At 41.7% G+C, this 21,722-nt stretch overlaps 1 protein-coding gene across 6 annotated transcripts in view; it reads right to left on the reverse strand.

Moving 5' to 3' along the window:
* Positions 1-21,722, reverse strand: part of Aff3 (ALF transcription elongation factor 3) — a 579,697-nt gene that overhangs the window by 77,336 nt on the left and 480,639 nt on the right. For 5 of the 6 annotated variants that reach the window (XM_069988533.1, XM_069988537.1, XM_069988536.1 and 2 more), the window contains one exon: positions 17,695-17,735. In XM_069988533.1, coding sequence (XP_069844634.1) covers positions 17,695-17,735 — 41 coding nt within the window. The remainder of the gene's footprint in view (positions 1-17,694; positions 17,736-21,722) is intronic. The other variant, XM_069988535.1, reaches the window with a different exon arrangement.

The following is a 21,722-nucleotide window of genomic DNA, read 5'->3' on the forward strand; positions in this document are numbered from 1 at the left end:
ATCAGAATCTTCCCAAAGGCCTCAGCTCCTACTACTAATGACATTGTGAATCAAGGACTAAATGTAAGAATTTTAGGACCGTGTGTGTGGAGGGCACACATATATTCAGTCCATATCAGATAGAGGGACGTCTGACAGTCTACCAAGTTTGTCGCCCTTTTGGACACTGCTCATAGTGGCAACTGGCTCAACATCTCAGATCTATGACCATTACGGAGGGGAGAAGCTCATGAAGATTCCCATTTCCTCTTCTTTGCCTATATCAGAGTTTTAGCACTGACTTCCAACAGGTATTTTCTTGGTTAGCATGCTCATGGCCAGAGGTAAAGAAAGCATCCCAAGTAGGACAGGGACTCACTACATGAAACATGGGATTTCAGTAGGCACAATGGAGCGGAGATGAAGGAGGACATTTCAGAAGGTTAAACACCATTCCTAATATGAAAATCTGAAATTGGAGCTGTTTCAGAATTCAATCTTTTGAGTAGCTCACATGATGCCATGAGTAGAAATTCTGTACCATGAAACTTTGCTTTATGCTCAGAATTGTCACATAAAATCACATTCAAGCTATATGTATGAGGTGCCTATGATATATAGAGAATCTTTTAGATTTAGACTGAGATCCCATCACTGAGACATTTTGTTATATTTAATTCCAAAATGCAAACAAAACCAATTGCAATTCAAAACATTTCTGATCCCAAGCATGTTGAATACGGAATAGTCAACATGTCATCATTGTGTCTTGAAGACAAAGGAAATGCTCAGGCTGCCTGGAGAAAACTGGCTAAGCAGGACCAGGGAGAAGACTCAGTGCACTGTACTGGCTCAGCAAGGGACCCAGTCTGTAACTTGAATGTCCTCCAAAAGGCATGAAAGCTGTGTCCTGAGCTCATGGCATTATTGGGAGGTAGTGTAATCTTGGGTGTGTAGGACCTAGAGAAGGAAGGTCATTGGAGGCATGACCTTGAATGGGAATATTGAGACTCTAGCCTTTTCTTTTCACTTCTTGGTTTCTATGAGGTGGGTAGTTTTGCTCTAATACATACTCTTCATCATGATCTGTTGCTTCCTCAAGGGCCAAAGCAATGATGCCAAACATCCATGGACCAAAAGCATGAGTCACAATAAACCTTTCCTTCTTATAAGTTGATTCTCTCAGGTATTTTGTCACAACGAGACAAAGTTAATGAATACACCTGAGACTAGCACTCCAGGAAGTATAACCTTTCTTTTCCACAGAACTCTGGTCCACATCAGCAAAAGGATTCAGTTGGATTTCTTTTCTTTGGTGACCAATTCTTGTATGAGTGTCTACCTATCATGGCATCCAATCCAAGCAATGTCCTTTAAAAGTGTACTCATTTTCCAAGACATAGGTTGTGGTAAAATGTACACAACATAAACTTTACCATCTTAATAATTTTTAAGTGTATATAGTTTAGTGGGTTTAGGTATGTTCACACTGTTGTATTGCCAATGTCAAGAACACTACATATTCCTGAACTGGAATTCCATACCCATTAAACAGCAACTTCCATTTCCCCTTACTTCAGGTCTGATGATCACTATTCTACTTCCCATCTTTATTGGAGACTAATTAAACCTACTCTAATACCTCATATAAGTGGAATTATATAGTGTTTGTACTTTTCTTTTATTCACTCAGGATAATGTCTTCAGGGTCATAGATATTGCAGTATGTAGCAATATTGCCTTCATTGAGGCTGAATAATCCTCTATCCTATGTATATACACACTTGGTTTATTCATTCACCTGTTGATGGACACTTGTGTTGCTTCTGTTTTTCTGGCTATGGTGAATAATGCTTCTATGAACATGATGTTCTAAAAATGGGATTATTGGAGCCAATAGTGATTTTGCTTTTATTTCTTTTTGAGACTCCACATATTGTTTTCTTCAGCCCTGTATGTTACCATCAACTAACACAAGGGCTGTAGTTTCTCCATATTCTTATCAGTGCTTTTCATTTATTTTTAAAAGTGACTATCCTCTCAGGTGAGAAAATACTGCCCACAGTAATGCTGGTTGTGTAGGCATAATTTTGGGGTGCATGGTATGTCCAGCTATAATCAATCTGGAGAATCCCATGAGTAACACTGCTTCTGTGAGCTGTGATGTAGAAGCTCAGCGTGAAGGCACATCATAGCATTTCAAGGAGCCTAGGTCCTGTTTATGAGCTATCCAGCTACCTGTCTGTTTAAATTTCCACAGTGGCTCAGGAATGTAAAGGTGGAAAAAGAATTTCCTCAACCACTTCCAGATTCTTCCTTAAGATTGCTCTCTGCAGAAAAACTTTTAAATAAGTTTGAGTCCCACATAATTACAGTAATTTTGAATGAAAGTTGCTACTTCAGTAATTATTTTAGCATTATATAACGGATTCTGTTTTTGAAATTCAATATTTTATTAGACTCAATGAATACTATACCATATATATCCCTTAAAAATTAAGATGCATGATATTCTTATTACAGATATTGTGTAATTTTGTATATTATCCTGCATTACATTCTTTGGTAGGTATGCTTTTTCCACTACAGCATACCTCCATTTGTTCTATTAATATTATTTCTTTTTCTTCCAATCTGTCAGGTTTAAGTACCTTCTTTTTCAGTTTGTACTGAAAATAGTATATTAAAATACAAACAAGAAAATACAAACAAGAAAATTCAGTGTTGCTGGTACACAGCATGATTTTTAAAAAATGCATGGATGATAAATAATAATTCACTTGAGGAAATAGAAACTTTTCCTTAAAAATCTAAAGACTAAACCAACATGAAAATATATCAGAAAATAATGTTATGAGTATGCTAATATGGAGGTAATTTATAAAATAAATAATACAACATGCTAATAAGAATTCTGCCATTGCTCCTCATCTTCCTTTGTAAAGAATTTACTCTTTGTAATAACCATCATGCGGGCCCACTTCCTTGCAACCAATGGTCTATTAGATGTCCCTAGAGTTGAGTCACCTCCCAGCATCCTCTGCCCTGTCTGGCCTACAGCTACTCCTTGCTGTCACCCATTAAAACAAGCCCCAAGAGAATGCCACCCAGCTTCCATGTCCCCAAAGTACATGGAAGAGGTTAGGAGCTCGCTTCTCTAGATGATGGCTGCCAGGAGTTTAGAAAAGTAATGATCTCAAACTCTTCATCTGCATCAGTCTGGAGAAGAAAGGGAAGGATGGCACAGCGTTCAAGCCTGCAAGCTCTTGATGGTGCTGGATTACTGGCTGTAGCAGCACAATCTGCTCTGTGGTGTTCTCTAGGGGGCAAGGCACCTGGCTACCCCTTGGACAGGCTTCAAGTTGTCTTTAAGTTGTACCTCCTTCAAAATCTTGCTGCTCCTCCTTAATTTCCATCTTTGTGGGGGTGAGAAAGTCCTGAGGTGGCCTCAGCAACAAGGGGTTTGTGTGGCTGCCAGCATCTTGTCCTGGCACTCTGTGCCTTCACCGGCAAGGTTGTGATAACAGCTCTTAAAGGTCCTCCTTCTTATCCTTTTTCTGAGACAGCTGGTCAACATACTCGTCTTTCTCCTGATACAGCTCATCCAGGACCTCCATCTGTTCTTTATAGAAAATTATAGACCCTTCAATAGCCATGATGTGTTTTGACAGCTGGCTGTATCAATGTTGGAGTTCACGCACTTGATTCTGGTAGTCCTCCTTGTTGGACAGGTCATAGATTTTCAGCTTCTTGGGCACCTGTGTGTCCTACTTCCTGTCCCTGGGTCATGGCACCGTTCTAGTTTTGATCAAATGGGCCTGGCACTTCAGCTTTATCTGGCACTGGGCTGCCAGGCTGGCAATGGGCCTGTTGCTCCTGCAGCTGAGTTTTGCCTTCCTTGATTCAGCAACTGATAGCATTTTAAGGTAAAGATCCCACATGGTTTGTGGGTTGTCTATTTCCTCTGGGACACTCACACCACTTTCTTCCTTTTTGCTTACTTCTTTACCTTCCCCAGGGAAAGCCAGATAAGTCAGCTGGGCCCACAGCTGCACATTCTCTTGTCTTGTTGCTTCCAGACACTTCATTGTGTCTTGTAACTTTTGAAGTACCATTTGGTCCTCCAACTTGCCTAAACCTGCGTTAGCTGGTCCAGTAACTGAGTCTGCCTCAGAAAGTGCTGTTCAGACCTCCTTCTCTGCTGACTGGGGTGGGGGGAAGTGCAGTTCCCAGGTGTTTCTGAGCTCCTGCCGCGGAGCCAGGTACTGGTCATGCAGCTCCTGTAGTTTCTGAGCCACTTGGCTCAGCCATCTCTTTCCATTCCTCTAACTTCTCTAGCTGGCCCAGCTTCTCCTGCAGATGTTTCTTCACCTGCTTCTCTGAGTGCAGGATGAGGGTGAGCTCCTCCTTTTCATGGCTTAGCCTGTGGAAGGCATCCTGCTGCTGGGTCGGCTGATCTTTCAGCTCTCAGTTGTGCACGAGTGTGCATTTCATAGTCTCATCTTCCTTCCCCATTGTCTCAAGCATCTTCTGTTGCTCTGCATACTGATCCCATTCCTTGGCCTTCTTCTCCAGGATTCACAGCCACTCCTGTTGCTCCAGGTTTTGGAGACTGAGGCTCTGGTTTCCTGTATCTGGGTGTGAAGTTATTCTTCCAGGTTCTTTAGCTCCTTCTGTATCTGGAAGGCGTGGCCCTGCAGCTGCTGCACAGCCTGAGATGGCCCTGCAGGGAGCTGTGGGGGAGGCAGCTCTGACAGCTGCTTTCTCAGTTCCACTAGGTTGGTCTCTAAGTCCAACACCTGCCTCATCCCTTGATCTTACTTCTCTCATAGTTGGTTCATCTGCCCTAAGAGCTGCTAGACTTTCTCCTTCCACATGGAACTCTCCACCCCCAAGTCCTCCGCAAAGCTGTCTCGTTCCAACTCCAATGTTGTCACCAACTCTTTCATGTTGTCTAGTTGTCTTTCCAACTCTGCCCACTCCTCTAGTGCTTGTTGTAGCTCATGAATTTTGATCTTCCTATCAGCCTTCTGTGTCAGAAGCATTTCCAGCCTCTCCTGCAGCTCGGTGTTCTCTTCCTCTTGTCACAGCGTCTGGTCTTTTCCTGGAGCTGCAGTTTCACATTGTCCAGGGCTTTAAGGAGCTCTAGATTGTTCTTATTGGTCTCATTCTGCGTGGTGGAGACTGCAGACAATATCATCTCTAGCTCTGTAACCCACTGCTATAAAGCCCCTCGGTGGCTGGCAAGACCTTCACGCTCCAGTTCTCTTTCATTGGCCACCTGTTGCATGTGGGCCAGGGCAGACTATAAATTGAGTTTTTCTGAAACCAACATCTGTATTGATAGCTCCTATCAACAGAGCTCCAGCTCTATCTTCAGTGCTTCCTGCATGCAGGCCATCTTCTCATTCTCTTTCTCCTGTTGATCCTGAATGTCTTTCTTTCCTGTTGCAACCTTAGAGCTGCTGTTTTGGTATTCTGCTGATGTCCAGGGCAAACAGTAAGTATTGGCACCACCTTGCTAGGTCCTTGGTGTTACAGGGACATGCAACACTCTTGACCCTGGCAGCTCTGACTGTGCCTGAAGACAGGGGAGGCTCAGGATCAGCATAATCTTTGGCTGTACCTTCAGCTGAATTACAGTCTCTAGTGGTATTTGTCTTGGGGTTACCTCCTTTTAAAAGTTCTTCTTTTTTTGGATTCTGAGGGTCCATCAGGACAATTTCTCTGCTTCATTCTTGCAGTAGTTTCTTTCCTGCGACTATTTTTTTAAAAATCTTGTTTGCTCAGACATCCCAGCACTGGAGCAGGAAAGATGAGGGGGACCCCATTTCCAGACTCTCTGAAATCACCTCTATTCTTGCAATCACCAACTACATCTGCTTCCTACTGCATCTCCAAAATCACCATGATTCACTCCCCATGCACTACATTTACCTCTCTCAACTACTGATAGTGGTTTATGCCAACAGAATGACTACCAGTGCTACTGGGCAGCATGACACGTGGGAGTAGCCCTAATCATTGTATCCCATTGGTTAGAGAAACATGGAAAAACAGGGATGTGGCCAGAATTTTGTGTTGCAGGAGCATCTCTCAATGTGACTCCACTCAAAACCCTACTCCCATACAACTCTATCTGGTTTAATTGGGGGAAGGGTATGATCTGCTCTTGATGGATAGGTGCAGTTTTCCAAGTCACCTTTCCTGGCTCCCATCATACAACTGTGGTTACCAGAATTTCCACTATGCTTCCTACTGCCCTTCAGGAAGTGGCACCAATAAACATAGCTATCTGCCCATGTCCAATGTCTTTGGGTTTTTTCTCCATGCAGATTTAGCTCTATTGTTCTGACCATATTTGCTGACACTTGTATTCTGATCAGGAAGACACCGAGGTTCATAATGGCTTTGATATAACCTGCTCTTCCAATTTTTCTTGGACTGAAAGGCTCAGGGACATCAAAGGTCAAGGGGTCTTCTTCATGAGTACAGCACATGTTCCATACATTTGGACTGGTGACCTCAGAGGATTCAGAAACACAATCATAGGAGCAATGCAAATGTCTAAGAATTCCATGCTGCTGCTGTCCAGGAGTTTGTGAATTCCCCACCAGCACAGAAAAAAAGAATGATAACTGGCAGATGGCTGAAAACAAATCTGTTAGCGGAGAAGTCAATTAACCAGCTATATCCAAATGATGTCTAGTGTGTCCAGAATCCATGTTCTGGGGCAGCCCTCTACCACTCCACAGTAACTGATTTTGAAGTAGAGTATTTTCTACTATTGCTGGTGTGAACCTCATTCATTGGTTATTTTGGAGAAAAATGACTAGGGGTTCCTAGGTAAAGAATTAAGGGAACCAGGTGCCAGTGGCTCTCACACCTGTAATCCTAGCTACTCAGGAGGCTGAGATCTGAGGAGTACAGTTTGAAGCCAGCCTGGCAGGAAAGTCTGCAAGACTCTGATCTCCAATTAACCACCCTGTGGCTCAAAGTGGTAGATTATTACCCTTGAGTGAAGAAGTTCAGAGATACCTCCCAGGCCCTAAGTTCAAGTACCAGGACTAGAAAAAAAATTAAGGGTAAAAAGGGTAAAGAAGGGTAACTGCTGTTCCCATACCTTTCCTTAGTAACAACATTATTGCTAAGAAACAGTTATTGTTTGTAATCAGTTTTTTGTTTTACATAGTTCTCTCCCTTAAATAATCTCCCAAGGCCTCACCACATTGCTGCATTATAGACAGAAGTGGATATTACTCTTTCCTCTTGAAATGATAAAAAGGAGAATCAAGTCAGGTCACTAGGATTCAGGCCATACATCAGGCTCTGCCTGAGATGTAAAGATTGCGACAGGCACAAGATGGAGTCTGTCATCCATGAAAGTCAAGAGAGAAAGTAGCTTGGTATATCAGCCACCAAGAGGTGAGTGGAGGGTGCTATGTGAAAAGAAAGTGTAAAGAAAGAGGGCCTACTTCAGATGGGGTAGAAAAGCATGTCCATGTGCAGGTGCAGTAGATTGAATGAAAATGTCTGTAGATGAAGTCATGGAATAGACCTATGAAAGAAGTGAGGGTTTGAGCCAAGTTTGTTGAGTCCCTACTGTTACATTACTTCACTCCCCACAACCAAGAAGCGTGTGTGGTCTCCAATGACATTCAGTAAATAAAGTGCTATTTCACTTCACTGAGGCAAGGAGGCTGGAAAAACTGGTTACTGGTACTGAGAGCAACAATCTATCTGGATGAGATTCCCATTCTGTAGGTCCATAGGGCACAGACTGCTGTAGAGACAGGAGCAAAATCTGTGCTTCATTTTTAAATGCTAGTGTCGAGGTAATGGTTTTCCAGCCAGCTGGAATGGGAAAAGATCTTCAAGAAATAGAAATTATAGGAAATAATGTTGGCTTAGTTCTTCTCATCATATAAATCTGTCTAAACCCTACCGCTGCACTTTTCAAGGGTTCTGTCATGTTCTATTTTAAATGTAGAGAACAGAAAGATGGCTTAATCCCTAGACCTATTTGTTTGGGAGGAATAGAGCTAGATGAAGCCTGTTCTAGCAAGCAGAATCCATCATGATGGGCAGGAGAAGGGAGCAGCCCTTGGCAATAGGTGCAACCCTCAGGCATGTGCTTTGGAGTGTCACTAAGGGCAGAGCTTGTCTGTCCTATTTTCAGGGGTTTCAGTAGAGTGGAGAGGCCTGGTGTGCCAAGGCCTTTCTTCCCAAGGCTGTAAACTGGTTCTACCCCTTACTGTGAATATTAGCCTTGGGCAAAGACTTCATCTCTCCACTTCAGTTCCCATTTCAATAAATAAATAGTAAAATAAGTTATAAGGACCCCTGCCCCAGAAGCTTTCTGGGAACAAAATGGGGGTAGTGACAGTAAGCCCCCAGAAAGAAGCCTGGAGCAGTAGGCATGCTACAGCAAGAGGCCTGGAAGTAACCTAACATCCCAAAGATCACATGCTATTGTCCAAGGTGTGTGAGTGGGAGTCATCTGGCTTTGTGGTCATCTTTCAACATTATAAAGGCACCTGGTCCCTTTTAAATTATACTTCAGTAACTGGGGTAATGACTCACAGAGAATCTGGATCTCCTTTGCATATTCCTACAGACAACCAACTCCTCAATTTGCTATGCTTACCAAGTGCCCCTTATTATTTTCTTTGGCTCCTCCCAGCTCTGGGATTAGAGGTGCTGAATAGAGGTTACTGTCTTCGTTTTAAGATGAAGAATGTGACCTAAAGTGGCTCTCTGACTCACTGGCTGCGAACTAGAGCAAACACAGCCACAGAGAAGCCGAATGGGGAGCTGCCAGGGCTTCAGATTCCTAGCTAGGGCTGGGCTAAATGCAGCCCAGTTCAATTTACCAGATCAGAGCCAATGAGCAAGCCAACCTAGTCTGTAATGTACAAAGAGGGGCCATGTTTTGTCCTTCACAAGCAATTGTTCTGCCTTAACATTTTAACTGATCTGATTAGTGAGTAGTGCCATGAGGCATTTTGCCTCTCAGGATGAGAACATCAATGGGCAGAAGGCCTTGTAAAAACACAGAGCCAAGGTCACAAAGAATTACACAGAAGAGGAAAGACTGAGAAAACCGCTAGGAATTAAGTAGATCAAATGGCTGTCCCTAAATACCTGGATCCACATGGCAGGGGGTTAATGCTGCCCAGTGAGAACAGAGGCAGGTGCTGTATTCTGCTGGCCAGCAGAAGGGCATGGCATGGCTGGCAGCCACTAGCTTGGGTGCCAGCATGGGACTGGAAGTCAGAAAGGTCAGACTGCTCCAGCGAGCAGAGGTCACATTAACCTTCCTTTCCCCTGTTGGGCTACAATTTGCAGTCAGCAAAGGTCAGCCAGCCTAGCAAGGCTAACACTGACCCGAGGCTGTCTCTGTGAAGGCTTTGAGGGAGCAGGTCACCAGAAGAGGAGGCTGCCTAGGGAGTGGAGGTGAGAAGAGGCAGGCCCTGAGTCCAGAGTTAGCAGCTGGCTGGGTAGTCAAGTCCAGCTGGTTCTATTAAGTCCAAGCCCAGAAAGCCAAATGGCTGGGTGGTACTGTCCCAAGGGACAGAGAGGGGTAGGGCAAGAGAAAGGATGGGAGAAGAAGGGAGGTAGCATTCAGGAAGACTTCATGGACTTTGGCTAATTTTCTCCAACACAGTGAGATTTAAAGTAAAACAAATTGGAATAATAATCTAAATTAACTCTCATGAAAGACAGCCAAGGTAGAAAATTCAGAGATAGAAAAAGTGTTACTGATACTCCTAATATTATAAGTGAGATACCAATAATAGTAAAAAAAAAAGTCTGAGAGACTCGGTCTTAAATGAACCAGCAAACTGCTGGATTGGAGGTATGGCTCAAATGGTAGAATGCCAGCTTATAGCTGAGCAAGAGCACAAGGCTCTGAGTTTAAGTCCCGGCATAGGCCAGAAAAAAAAAAAAAAAGGAGGTTGTAAGGTTAAGTAAAATTTAAATGAATCACAAATATTATTCTAAATCTAGAAGGGACAACTTTCAAAAGTGAATGATATACTGAGACAAAACAAAGACTTTTGACAAAGATAATTCATATTTAAATCACAGGTTTTAAATATTTACCTCTGGTAATTTTATCAACTCAGTCTAAGAAGATGAGCTCAGAAGAATTGTAACGATCAATGTTAGAAGTGCCATGAAGTATTACTAAGTGTTCTGCCACTGATCCATGGAGAGTCTAGCTCTTTCTGGTCCCTTCTGAGTTTACGGACTGCTATGAGGCCCATGAAACAAGAAGGTAACAATTAGCTTGACTAGTTTGCTAGTCACAGACACGTGGCTTCAGGAGCAAGGACGGGCTATAAGCCTGGCTCTACCACCCTTACAACAGAAGACCAGGGTGGCATCCTCCAATTAAATGAAGAAAAGAATGTCCAGGCTAGTACCTAGATCTGTTTAGAACAATACTTTCCACTTAGGCCATCTAGAAATAGAACATTTGGAAGACTAGAGCAGCATGAGGATCCTTTATCTAAAATGTTTGGGATCAGGAATGTTCCAGATTCCCCCCCCCCCTTAGATTCTGCAACATTTATGAATTTTATTTTATTTTTTATTTTTTTAGGGTCTGGTCGTGGGGCCTGAACTCTGGGCCTGGGCGCTGTCCCTCAGCTCTTCAGCTCAAGGTTAGCGCTCTACCACTTGAGCCACAGCGCCACTTCCGGCTTTTTTCTTTTTGCTTATGTGGTGCTGAGGAATCGAACCCAGGGCCTCAGACATGCAAGGCAAGCACTCTACCACTGAGCCACCTTCCCAGCCTCTGATTCTGCAACATTTTTGTGTATATACATGCACACATATACACACACTTATATAATTAGGCATATATATGTATACACACATGAAATCTCTTGGAGCTGGAATCCAAGACTAAACATGAAATTCACTTATGTTTCATGCATACTTCATACATATAAGCTGCAGATAATTTTATTCAAATTTTAGATGTTATGCATGAAAAAAAGTTTCAAGGTGTGAAATTTTCCACATGTTGTGTTATGTTGGTATTCAAAGATTTTAGAGATTGGAGTATTTCAGATTTTGGGTTTTCAGATTAAGGATGCTTAATATGTAACCATATAGGTATCCATTCACCCCACTCTCGTTTTTATACTTAAAAAATGGTAGTAAAATACACAGGACGTATTTTAACCATTTTCAAATGTACACTCACTTCAATGGCATTGTATGTTCACATCAGTGTGCAGCCATCAGCACTATCAATTCTTTTTTAAAGAGGTCAGAGCTCTTCTAAGTGGGTCCCCGCTCACTTCACCCTTCTGTCTCTTCAGGCACAGGCAATTCTGGGCTTTAACAAGGAGGTTAAAACACTATGATCCAGCAGTCCCTCCGGCTACCTTCTCCTTGGCAGGATATCAGGCAAGTCCATATTAATCCTGAGTCATTCCCAGACTCACTAAGCCATTTTAAAGGGCAATTAGTGGCTTTATACAACTTTATTTATTTACTCAAAAGACTGTTAACTTCTTCCAAGGCTCTTTTCTATTGTGTAAAATACATGTTTGGGACCTTTTAAACTGTGTATTATTTACCTGATAGGCCTCAATGGCTTCTCTGGAGCCATTCAGTTTTATTGTGGAAATTAGTACTAGGGGGGCTTTTAAAAAGCTGAGTTTTAGACCCTACAGTCTATGTTTGCTCTTGTTGTTAATGCAGTGTTAATGCAGCTGACTGAGCTAATGGCCACCAAAGGGCTGAGAGGGACACTTATGCGGCTTCCCATAGGAGCAGTAGGGCCGAGGCACTCTGCTGTCACAGTGCCTGGTTAGAGAGGAGAGCACTGCAGAGGGGGCGCCGGTATCACTTACCACTCTTCACACAGGGCTCCCCCCATGTTATCTGAGAATGACTGTTTCTGAAATAAGTATTATTTGCTTTGAGATGATAAAATGACACCAATTCTTTGGAGATCTGCTGGGAAAGTGTCAGGAAATGGCCTGGGATGGCTTTTAAGTGAGTGAAATGGGAAGGTGAAGCCAGAGGGATGGGTTGTGATGACTTGGAGGTGTGCCTGGACCTTGCCTGGGTTTCACTTTCAGGAGCCAATAGGCTAGATTAGAACATATTACAAAAGATGGATTAGTTGGAAAAGGCAAAGGACAATTCTTGGGACTTACTGGCATTTGTTTTCGTAGAGTGTCAGTGTACAAAGAAGCCCACACTATTAGTCCTTAGTTGCTTCATAATTAAACCTATGATTTACTATTTTTCTCTGCTGGGTTTTAAGCCTCTGGGAAGACTTAAATCAAAGAGAATCTCCTGGTCCCTGGATGAGAGTTTATTTGTACAGCATAATTACCATCCTTGATGGTAATTGATCTTATCTGTCCCTAAACCTAGCCGGGAGGTACTATTCTCACACTGTGAAACTGGGATACTTCAGATTAAGATGGGTAAATACCTTGCCCCAAATCAGTTCGTCAGCATTCCATGCTTGCTAATATCACATGCAGCATCCTGTCATGTCTAACAAAAAGCAAAGGAATAAGGGACAGCTGTGGTAGAGGGTTTTTATTCTCCTGATCACGAGGGCAGAGTGGAGTAGCAAGGTTCACTTTCTTAGCATGTCTTGTTTGAAAAGGGATAAAGCAACCTTCACCTGATCTTTCTATGAACTAGATGCTTTCAACTAACTTTCTTCACTTGCAGAAAAAAATCCTATACAAAGGACTTTTTTTTCCCTCCTGTGGAAGGAGTTTAAAACATGGCAGTCTGTCTATAAGAAAACAGTGGTCAAATAGTATTAGATGTTTTGTATGAGTGTTGCTTAGGGGAAAGACAAATGACTTATTTTTTTTCCTCATTTAAAATGAAACAATTAGGACTGAGGGTGTACCTCAAGTGGTAGAGCACCTGCCAAGAAAACATTAGGCCCAGAGTTCAAATCCCAGTACTGCAAAACAAACACACAAAATAAAACTTTAAAAGGCATACTATAAGTCATGATTATGTAGTGGTTTTGTATAAAGTATGCCCCATTCTTCAAGATGTGGTTTCCACTCTCTAGTAGTTGCTGAGGAGGAGTATAAATCTATTAAGTTCTCAGAGTACAAAAGCAATAATTGTATGAGGGGCTGGTAAACTAGAAGCTGAGTCAGGGGGTTGTTTGAGATAAGGTTTCTTCCATTTTTGAAGGAAGCCCTGCATAGTGAAGGCACAACCTGCTCTTGTCCCCTTGCCCTATTTAGTGGCTACCTCCAGCCACTCTCCCTCTAATGTCCTGCCCCCAGAGAAGGTTAGGTTTATATCCCCTGTATGCCCTGTAGCCCAATTCTACTCCTGCCATTCCTCCTTTATCTTCTGCCTCTTTATTCCTTGGTCACCAATACAACCACCTTCCATATGGTGCTTCAATTTTCCTTTTGAATCCTTTCCTCTGTGTTCTTCTACTCAGTTAACTGTCTGTCAACCTTATTTCCCTATAACTTAATGAATTCAGAAGAGTGCATCTCACTGAAGCTGGGATGGGCATCAGCTCTAAAGTCTGATTCATTCTGGGAATTTAAGGCTATGAGATGAGGGGCAAATTACTTGAGTTTAGAAAAAAAGGACTCACTAGGATTTGGGGGAAACAGTTTAGAATATGGAAATAAATGGAAGTAAAAGTTCTAATATTGGATCCTTTCTTCCTTGCTAAGACGGTTGTTGTGAGGATAGAAGTATCACACAGGAAACAGTGTACTGTGGGACATACAACTGTTCTAACAGAAACTCCATCAATTTGTGTAATATAGCAATATCCTAATATAGACGATTTATCCCCATGTGTACATTTTCTCACTGCTTGGGGGCAGAATCCATGGGTTATGAGACCAGCACAATGCATTACCTGTGTATGGGCTCAGTTCTGCAAATATTTATTGAATAAATTATGGAGGGGGAAAAAGAAGCAGTAATACCTGATAGAGGCTATGTAGAAGAGTATTTAAAGCCCTGCCACTGTATGAAGGGCAGAGATGAAGAGGGGCTGTGAGAGGAAGGATTCTGAAGTCATCTGGTATAGTCCTCTTTTGGTTACTAATTTCTAACTTATTATATTCTATGTACTGGGTGGTTTTGATCTTCTGAAATTTCTGAGACTTCCCTGTTTACTCTTGGATTGATATATTTTTAACTGTTCAGCTGTTTTTAATCTTTCTAAATTTCTAAATTTTATCTTTGTAAACTTCTAAATTCCCATATGACCTCTATGACAGCTGGCAGTGTTCCCCATTCTAAAACATCTTTATAAGCAGGCATGGAATCTGCCTGCATCCCTTTGTGATGAGCCTTTGTTCATTAATCTCTCTCCCCTGAAGCAACTTGTTGTAATGCTGATGACCAGTTCCAGAAATTTATTTTTTGTACAATTTTTTTATTGTAAAAATACTGTACAGAGGGGTTTCAGTTATGTGAGCGAGGTAATGAGCACATTTCCTATTGAGCATTGTTGCCTCCTCCTTTGTTTTTCCCCTACCATCCCTTCCCTCCCACATCCATAACTACCCCCTCAAGCTGTAAAGTAATCTTACGTCCAAAGTTGTCTTTTTGTAACCACAAAGCAATGATTCAGATCTTTCATTTGTTCCTTGCTTTCATTCATTTACAAAATGACTTATTTTAGTTCCTTTACTGCTAGACCCCGTACAAAGTGCTTAGGGAGAGAATAACTGAGACAGAACAATGTATGGAAATAATGTAGCAAAAGGAGGCCAAACACCTGTCTGTGACCGCATTCAGATCTGCTTTGTTACTGCATGGAGGAGGGTGAGAGAATTGTATTCACTGAAGACCTGGGGTATAGTCACAGCCTGGCCAACACATGTGAGTCATATCACCTGTGTGGAGGGGTGCAGTATTTTTAAATATTTTTATTGTTATTATAAAGGTAATGTGTGGAGGAATTACAGTTACATAAGTCAGGTGAAGAGTACCTTTCTTTTTGACATTGTCATTCCTTCCCTTACTCTCTCCCCAGGTTTTTATTTCCTCCTGTACCCACCCACAAATTGTATAATTCATTTTCAACATAAAATCTAGTGAGTACCACTGATGCATTTGTTGACCCTTTGTTTCACGTTCAGATTTTTGCTTTAGCTGTATAAAGGGTCACATCTTTCTCTTGGTGAGGATCATAAAATGAGATGGCATAAATGGGACAGTGCTTCTAACCTCTAAAGCCCTTTAAAAACATTATCCACATGGTATACCAGAAAGACTTTGCTATGAGGAGCTACTTGCTTAGGAGAATTTAGAAAATGTGGGCTTCAAGGGCAGGGTTGATATGGAACTGTCAAACTTGGGAATTTAAGACGTTTTCTGAAGTGCTCCTGAAGAGATCAACTGCTAGCAGTACGGGGCAACTGTGGCTTTCCTTTTTGCCAAGGACTGAGTAAAATGGTACCCAGGGCACCTGAGCTGGTGCCCTTCCCTTCCCCAACACACCCCTGTTTATCTGTTGAAATTGATCCACTTTACTAGGGATTAGGAAGGTAAGAGCTAAATACAAAGCCATCATCCTGCCAGTCAGGTGCCCACCTTGCCTTGCTCTTTTACAGTGGGCCAATTAGGTTCTGTTTTGGGACACAGATAATTTCACATTCTTCTACCAAGGTGGAGGAGAAACTCCTTTCATTTTAGGTTATTTCTCATTTACCTAATTTCATCCGATTCTCCCTAAGAGAAAAGTATATTGCACTTGTAAGATTTGTTTGAGAGAAGGAAAAATGAAAAGCAGCAGATACACAGACCTCTCTCCTTACAAAGGTAATCTCCGTCTGGTCAGCAAAGCTGTGAGCACAATCACTTCTCCTTCATTGTGCCCACAGCACCCAACAGAGAATGCCTGGTGCTCAATAAATATTTGTGGAATAAATGAATAAATCAATGTCAGTTGTCTGGATCTAAATATAAATGGATCTTGGACCTCAGCTACTGCCAGATGGGCAGACAGGTTACAGTCTGGTGATGCATCTCGAGGGCTACAAAAATGTCGCCATGGCTGGAGCTGCAAGCTGACATTTCAGAAGATGATTACATGCACAATTTAACTACATGGCTATTTGTGCCCTCCAAGTGCCATCGCTTCAACAACTGCCTTCATGTTGGTTTTCTTGCTTGTTACTTTTTTTTTAAGTCGAGCGCAGTTTTTTTTTCCTTGCCTCTCATATTTCTAGCTGAATGTGATTTATTCATATGAAATTACGCTCCATTTTTATAAAACCCAAGTTACTGCAAATGATGCTTGAGGTTTTGCAGAAAATATTAATTCCTGATCTGCTGCTATAAACCATGCCTGCTCCTGTGCAGCAGCTCTGTCGCCCTGAGACAGATGGAAGTAGTCCCACGGTATGATTAACTTCTTAGTTCTGGCAATTTCCTTGTGCTCCTCTGGCCCTAGATTTCTAGATTGACCTCCAGCTTCTCTGCAAATTCACAATCGCTCAGCTTGATAAATCATGAGAATCCCCTTTCTGATCAGAGTTATCTACTATTTACTACTTATGAAGGGAAGTTAATCGTATTCAAGGTACTTCATATGCTGCACACATAGCCTTACTTCTTCTCAACAGCACATTGCATATTTTCCACATTACTGGCTTTTGCAGTGCAGAGTCCATACCAAAGACTCACCTTTATAAGGGAGCCTTGTACTCAAGTAGCCCTCTTCCCCCCCGCCCCCACCTGCATTGAATACAATGCCCAGAAGAGAAGGCATTTGTGAGGCACATTATAAGGAATAAAAATGTAAGAAGGATAAGGTCCTTTGCAAACACATGTTCTTGACACTGGTTTAGGTCATAAAGAATTTTGCTACCCTCTCCCCGACATGGTTGTTTGCCGTTTTTGTCATATGGGGGGCATCAATTAACCTCTCCTAGGCCAGCTGACTCCCAAAGGTATAAAATACATGGGGGAAAATCCTATGGTTTTATAGAACTATATATATATATATACATATATATATATATATTCTATGTTATAGAACACAGACATAGAAAAGAACAAAAATCACACCATCCCACCCTCAATACTCTGAGTAGAGGTGCCCTGGTTAAGTCAGGCTGAAGTCTAAATTTCCTTTCCATTTTCCAGTTATGACCTGAAGAGTACTGTGGCAAAGTGGGATGTGAATTACCATTTGGTTTTTGATTAGGTTTACATATATCATTTGATAACACCAATGGAACAAACTAAACCAGGGAAGAAGAAGTCAGGTGTACTGGACTATGAGTTAGTGGGTTACATTGCATACAGTCCTGCATGAGAGAATCCCATCAACAGATGGATCACTCTTGGTGAAAGGATATGGAAAGATTGAAGAAAACATCTTACAATACATGGAGTATTTACTGCTGAAAATGAGCTTGGGTCTCTACCAATTCCAAAGTTCAGAATTTACTGGGGCATTCAAGCCTTTTCCCTTAAGTTTCTTGTCTCTTGTTTCATTGCACAATGAGGGATTCTTCATAGTTTATGTGAAATACAACAAGGCAATTTTTGCAGTAATAAACTCCACACATGCATGACAAATCCAAGCATGCAAAATGTTTAACATCCCGGTTCACAGATTCTTTAGGGACAAAATCTGATTATGAATTATATACCACAATAAATAGGGCTCAATGTTTCATAAAGCAATTTATAGTTCATAAAAATGACAAAATGTACCTGTCAGATAGAGCGTGGAGAGCTGTTCTCTGGGCTGCCTGCTGGAAGAAAGGGCAGAGATGTTTATTTAATATTCTGACTTTTAAATTATGTGCTCAATCAACACTTAAAAACCCCATGTTACACACATTTTTGTCATGTGGCCAAATTTTAAACGACTAACAACACGGTAGAGGGCTCTATCATGCTATGAAAGGAGCATTACAGAAGAGGTAATGAGTGCTATGGCAATGTGCACGTATCACCAGGGGGTGAGGCAAGCATGAGGTCCCAAGTAATAGACCCCTGGGGTTGGACAGGTCTTGATAAAGAGCAAAGATCGGAGCTATTGTGTTGCTATTCTCTGGCATCATTTTCTCATTACTTAATTTTTTTCCTACCTTCCTACCTCCCTGCCACTATTTTAGTTAGGGTATAATTTCTTACTTTCTTTTTAGATTGATTGGAAAATATCTCCACAGTTTGAAAATGGAACACTACAATCTCAGGATTTTTGAGGAATAGTAATAATATTGTGAGTATTTTTTTGAAAGAGATTTTTAGAGGTCCGTTCTGGAATATTTATAGATATTGTATGATGCTAGGATTTGCTTTAAAACAACTCAGTGGGAGAAGGGGTGTGGGTGGGCATATTCATGACAGAAACATATTTTAAGCAACATGAAAATGAAAAGATTAAGGTGGGACTAGTCAGGAAGGTACAGATGAACGGTAAGTAGTATATGTATGGACCCTGCAGCTCTTTAAACAGTGTCTGTGACTATTAACAGATGTCTAGGTAAATAGCTGCTGAGTAAACATTAAAGAAATGAATCCATCAGGGAATCCTTTCTGCTGAAAACTGGGTGGAATTTTAAAGGCAAGGAGGGATATGGTGAGGAAGATGTGCTGCTCAGCTTCCAGCAGTGGTTCTCCAGTGGGGTACTTCTTAGTCCTTGTCCTAGGTATGTCTGAAAGTGAGAAGGGGTATCTCTGAATAGGTTACACTCAAGAAGGGGCTCATCTGTGGCATTTAGTGCCTGGGGCGCTAACATCTTTTAAAGAGCAGGAAAGACCTGCTTTGTACACTGAGGAATTGTCCTTTTAAAATGACATAGGGGAGCCATAGTGAAATATGCTAACAACGGAGCAATGAATACAAGGCAGACCTGAGAAAAGGGATACAGAGAAAGTGAGCTTTGGGGCCTGATAAAAAAGAACTGAAAAGTCAGAGGAACTTAAGATCATTCCTCCAAGTGGCACAACAACATTGATTTAGAAAAAACCATCAAATGTAAGAACTGGGAACTGACAGCTTATGCCCTAGGACCTTCATCCATTCATCCATTCATTACGGACCTTGAGTGTAGCTCTCTATCAACATCTCAGTTTCCAACTGCCCTTCCCTTCTTTGGATAAAATGTGGAAGGAGCCAGTCAACCCATGCCCAGGCCATTGTGGACAATAGAATGGGTTGCTATCCTCTGGATCCCAGTAAATTAAGGCCCAAGTTTTCTAGCATGCCAGGGTTACAGAAGTACTTCAAGAAAGGAAGGCAAGTGTGAGAAAAATGAGGGAGAGGATAACAAGTTTGTCAAGAAATGTACTCACTATTTTAAGTATGTAGCTAACTGTAACCCCTCTGTATATCATCTTGACCATAAATTTTTTTTAAAAAGGAAGCCATCAGCTAGATTTGATAACTCAGGCCTATAATCCCAGGCACTTCGAGAGGTTGCAATTTGGAGGTTTGTGGTTTAAAGCTAGCCTGAACAGAAGTTACTGAGACTCCATCTCAACAAAAAAGCTGAGTAATGATGGTAAACACCTGTAATCTCAACTATTAGGAAGATATAGGTAGGAGGATCACAATCTAAGGCTGGGAATTCAATCTCGAGAAACAGAGAGGCCATATTTTGAGAGGTCTTTAAAGCCAGTGACTATAGGCGGATACATGTCCCCAGAAAACCTGCAGCCTCTATACACTTAACACTGTTAGGAAGCTGAGTCATGAGAGTAGAAGCGGAAAGAAAGAGCAGAAAAACAATCCCAACAAACCAGATCAACTCCAATGGAGAGCTGAAGTGGGACACCATGGTGACCTGGGTAGAGTCAGCAGACATGAGGCATGGCACAAAATGGGGCCTGAGCTGGTCAGGGCCTAAACAGTGTCCTGGTCAAGGGCAGGATCACAGGGAGTTAGGAGTCTTGCAAGTTCATGGCACAGGATTGGCAGGCCCAGTAACCTATGGTCCAAGTCCCTGCCCCAGCAGGAATTCAGGCATGCCTATCACCTGGGAGTGGGACTTCACCTTCCTTCACCATGAAAACAAAATGGTGCCAGTTAAACCTAATTCCCTATCATCTACCACGTGGCCAAGATGGCGCCAGTTAGACCCAGTATCCTTATTTCAAGCTTTTCTGAAGAATAACCAAAAAGCAGAAAAGAACTGGGAGTACAGATCACTCTGTATAGTGCAAACATGAGGCTCTGAGTTCAAACCCCAATAGAAAGAAAGAAAAAAAAAACAAAGAGGATAAAGGAATTGTTCACAGATCTCGAGGAGGTCACTGAGGCAGAAGAGAAGCCAGAGAGGCAGCTCAGGTGTCCCCTTCTCTTACTCTTTGCCTGAGCTCCCTCTCACAGCCAGCCCAGGAGCTGCTCACTGAAAGCATCCAGCAGGTGATGGGTGCACCTATCTTTGTTCTCAGGGTTGTCCTCTAGAGAGTTTGCACTCAGCAAGGTGGCTTTTACTTTTGGTACAGATATTTGAAAAAGACTCAACTTTCTACTCCTAGCTGTTCAACTGAACACCCTGGAAGTATTTTGAAATCGCTGTAAGAAAGGTGGAATGTATTATTAGTATGGTCTCTTAACATTATCACAGCAGGAGGCATGAGAGGCTGATCCTTCCTAGGATAACAGAAACTATAAGAGATGTGACTAAAAGTTCACTATGAATTTTCTTCTAGCAATGAAAATAGTCCAGGGCTGGAAAGGCCCTGCTTACAAACACTATTCCCTCTTGACTTTCACAGGGAAGTACAGCACATGTTGATGTAAAGTCTGTTAGAAAATTAGTTTAGGAGCCAAAGCAAAAAACAAAACAAAAAAAAGGCAAGAAACTTTATTGCCCACCCACACTATGAATCAATGCATCCCAGGTGGTGGCACCTCCTGATAGCAACTCTGCATGACTTAGCCAAAACTAATATTAGCTGCTTCAGGAACTTGAGGTAAGACAGCTTTAGCACTGCTATGTGATGCTCAAACCAAAAGGTACTCCTGGGCTTAGAGACCAGGCTCTTAACCAGCTACTCTTAGAATCTACCTACACAATTTCTTCAGTCAACACTATAGTACTCATCAATTTTTTAAATGTTTGATTTTGATTGTGTTACTTAATTTCCAATCATCCTAACTCCACAAAGGACAAGTCATCATCCATTAAGAGAAGGGTGAAGAATATAATTGAAGTTTAAAAACAATTCCTTGAGAAAAACAAGCTTATGGAATTAAAATCGTAAGTTAGATCCCAGAGCAAATACCACCAAGACATTTTTTTCTGTCCCTTTTCTTTTCTTTTTTACTTTTTTATTTTATTTTTTACCAGTCCTGGGACTTAACCTTAGGGCCTAGGTGCTGTTCTTGAGCTTTTTTTTGCTCAAGGCTAGCACTCTAATACTTGAGCCATAACACCACTTCCAGCTTTTTCTGTGTGTTGACGAATCAAACCCATGGTTTCATGCATGCTAGGTAAGTACTCTACCACTAAGCCACATTCCCAGCCCTTGCCCCTTTTCTTTAAAAAGTAAGAATAATATGAAGAAAATCCTTGGCTTTTGCATGCTATTTTATTTTCACTTGGGAAATAATAAAAGAAATAAACACTGGAATTAAATAGCCAAGAAAAAAATTACTCAGGTGACTCATGATTGAAGCCTGGAAAACTACTCATTGTAAAATAGATGAATTGTCCAATTTCATTCCTCAAGAGTCACATGTTACAGCAACTATATTTCTTCTCTTTGTAAATTTCTCATCATCT

The sequence above is a fragment of the Dipodomys merriami genome, unplaced genomic scaffold (assembly GCF_024711535.1).
Source record: "Dipodomys merriami isolate MVZ:Mamm:240054 unplaced genomic scaffold, mDipMer1.0.p SCAF_36, whole genome shotgun sequence".
NCBI lineage: Eukaryota > Metazoa > Chordata > Mammalia > Rodentia > Heteromyidae > Dipodomys > Dipodomys merriami.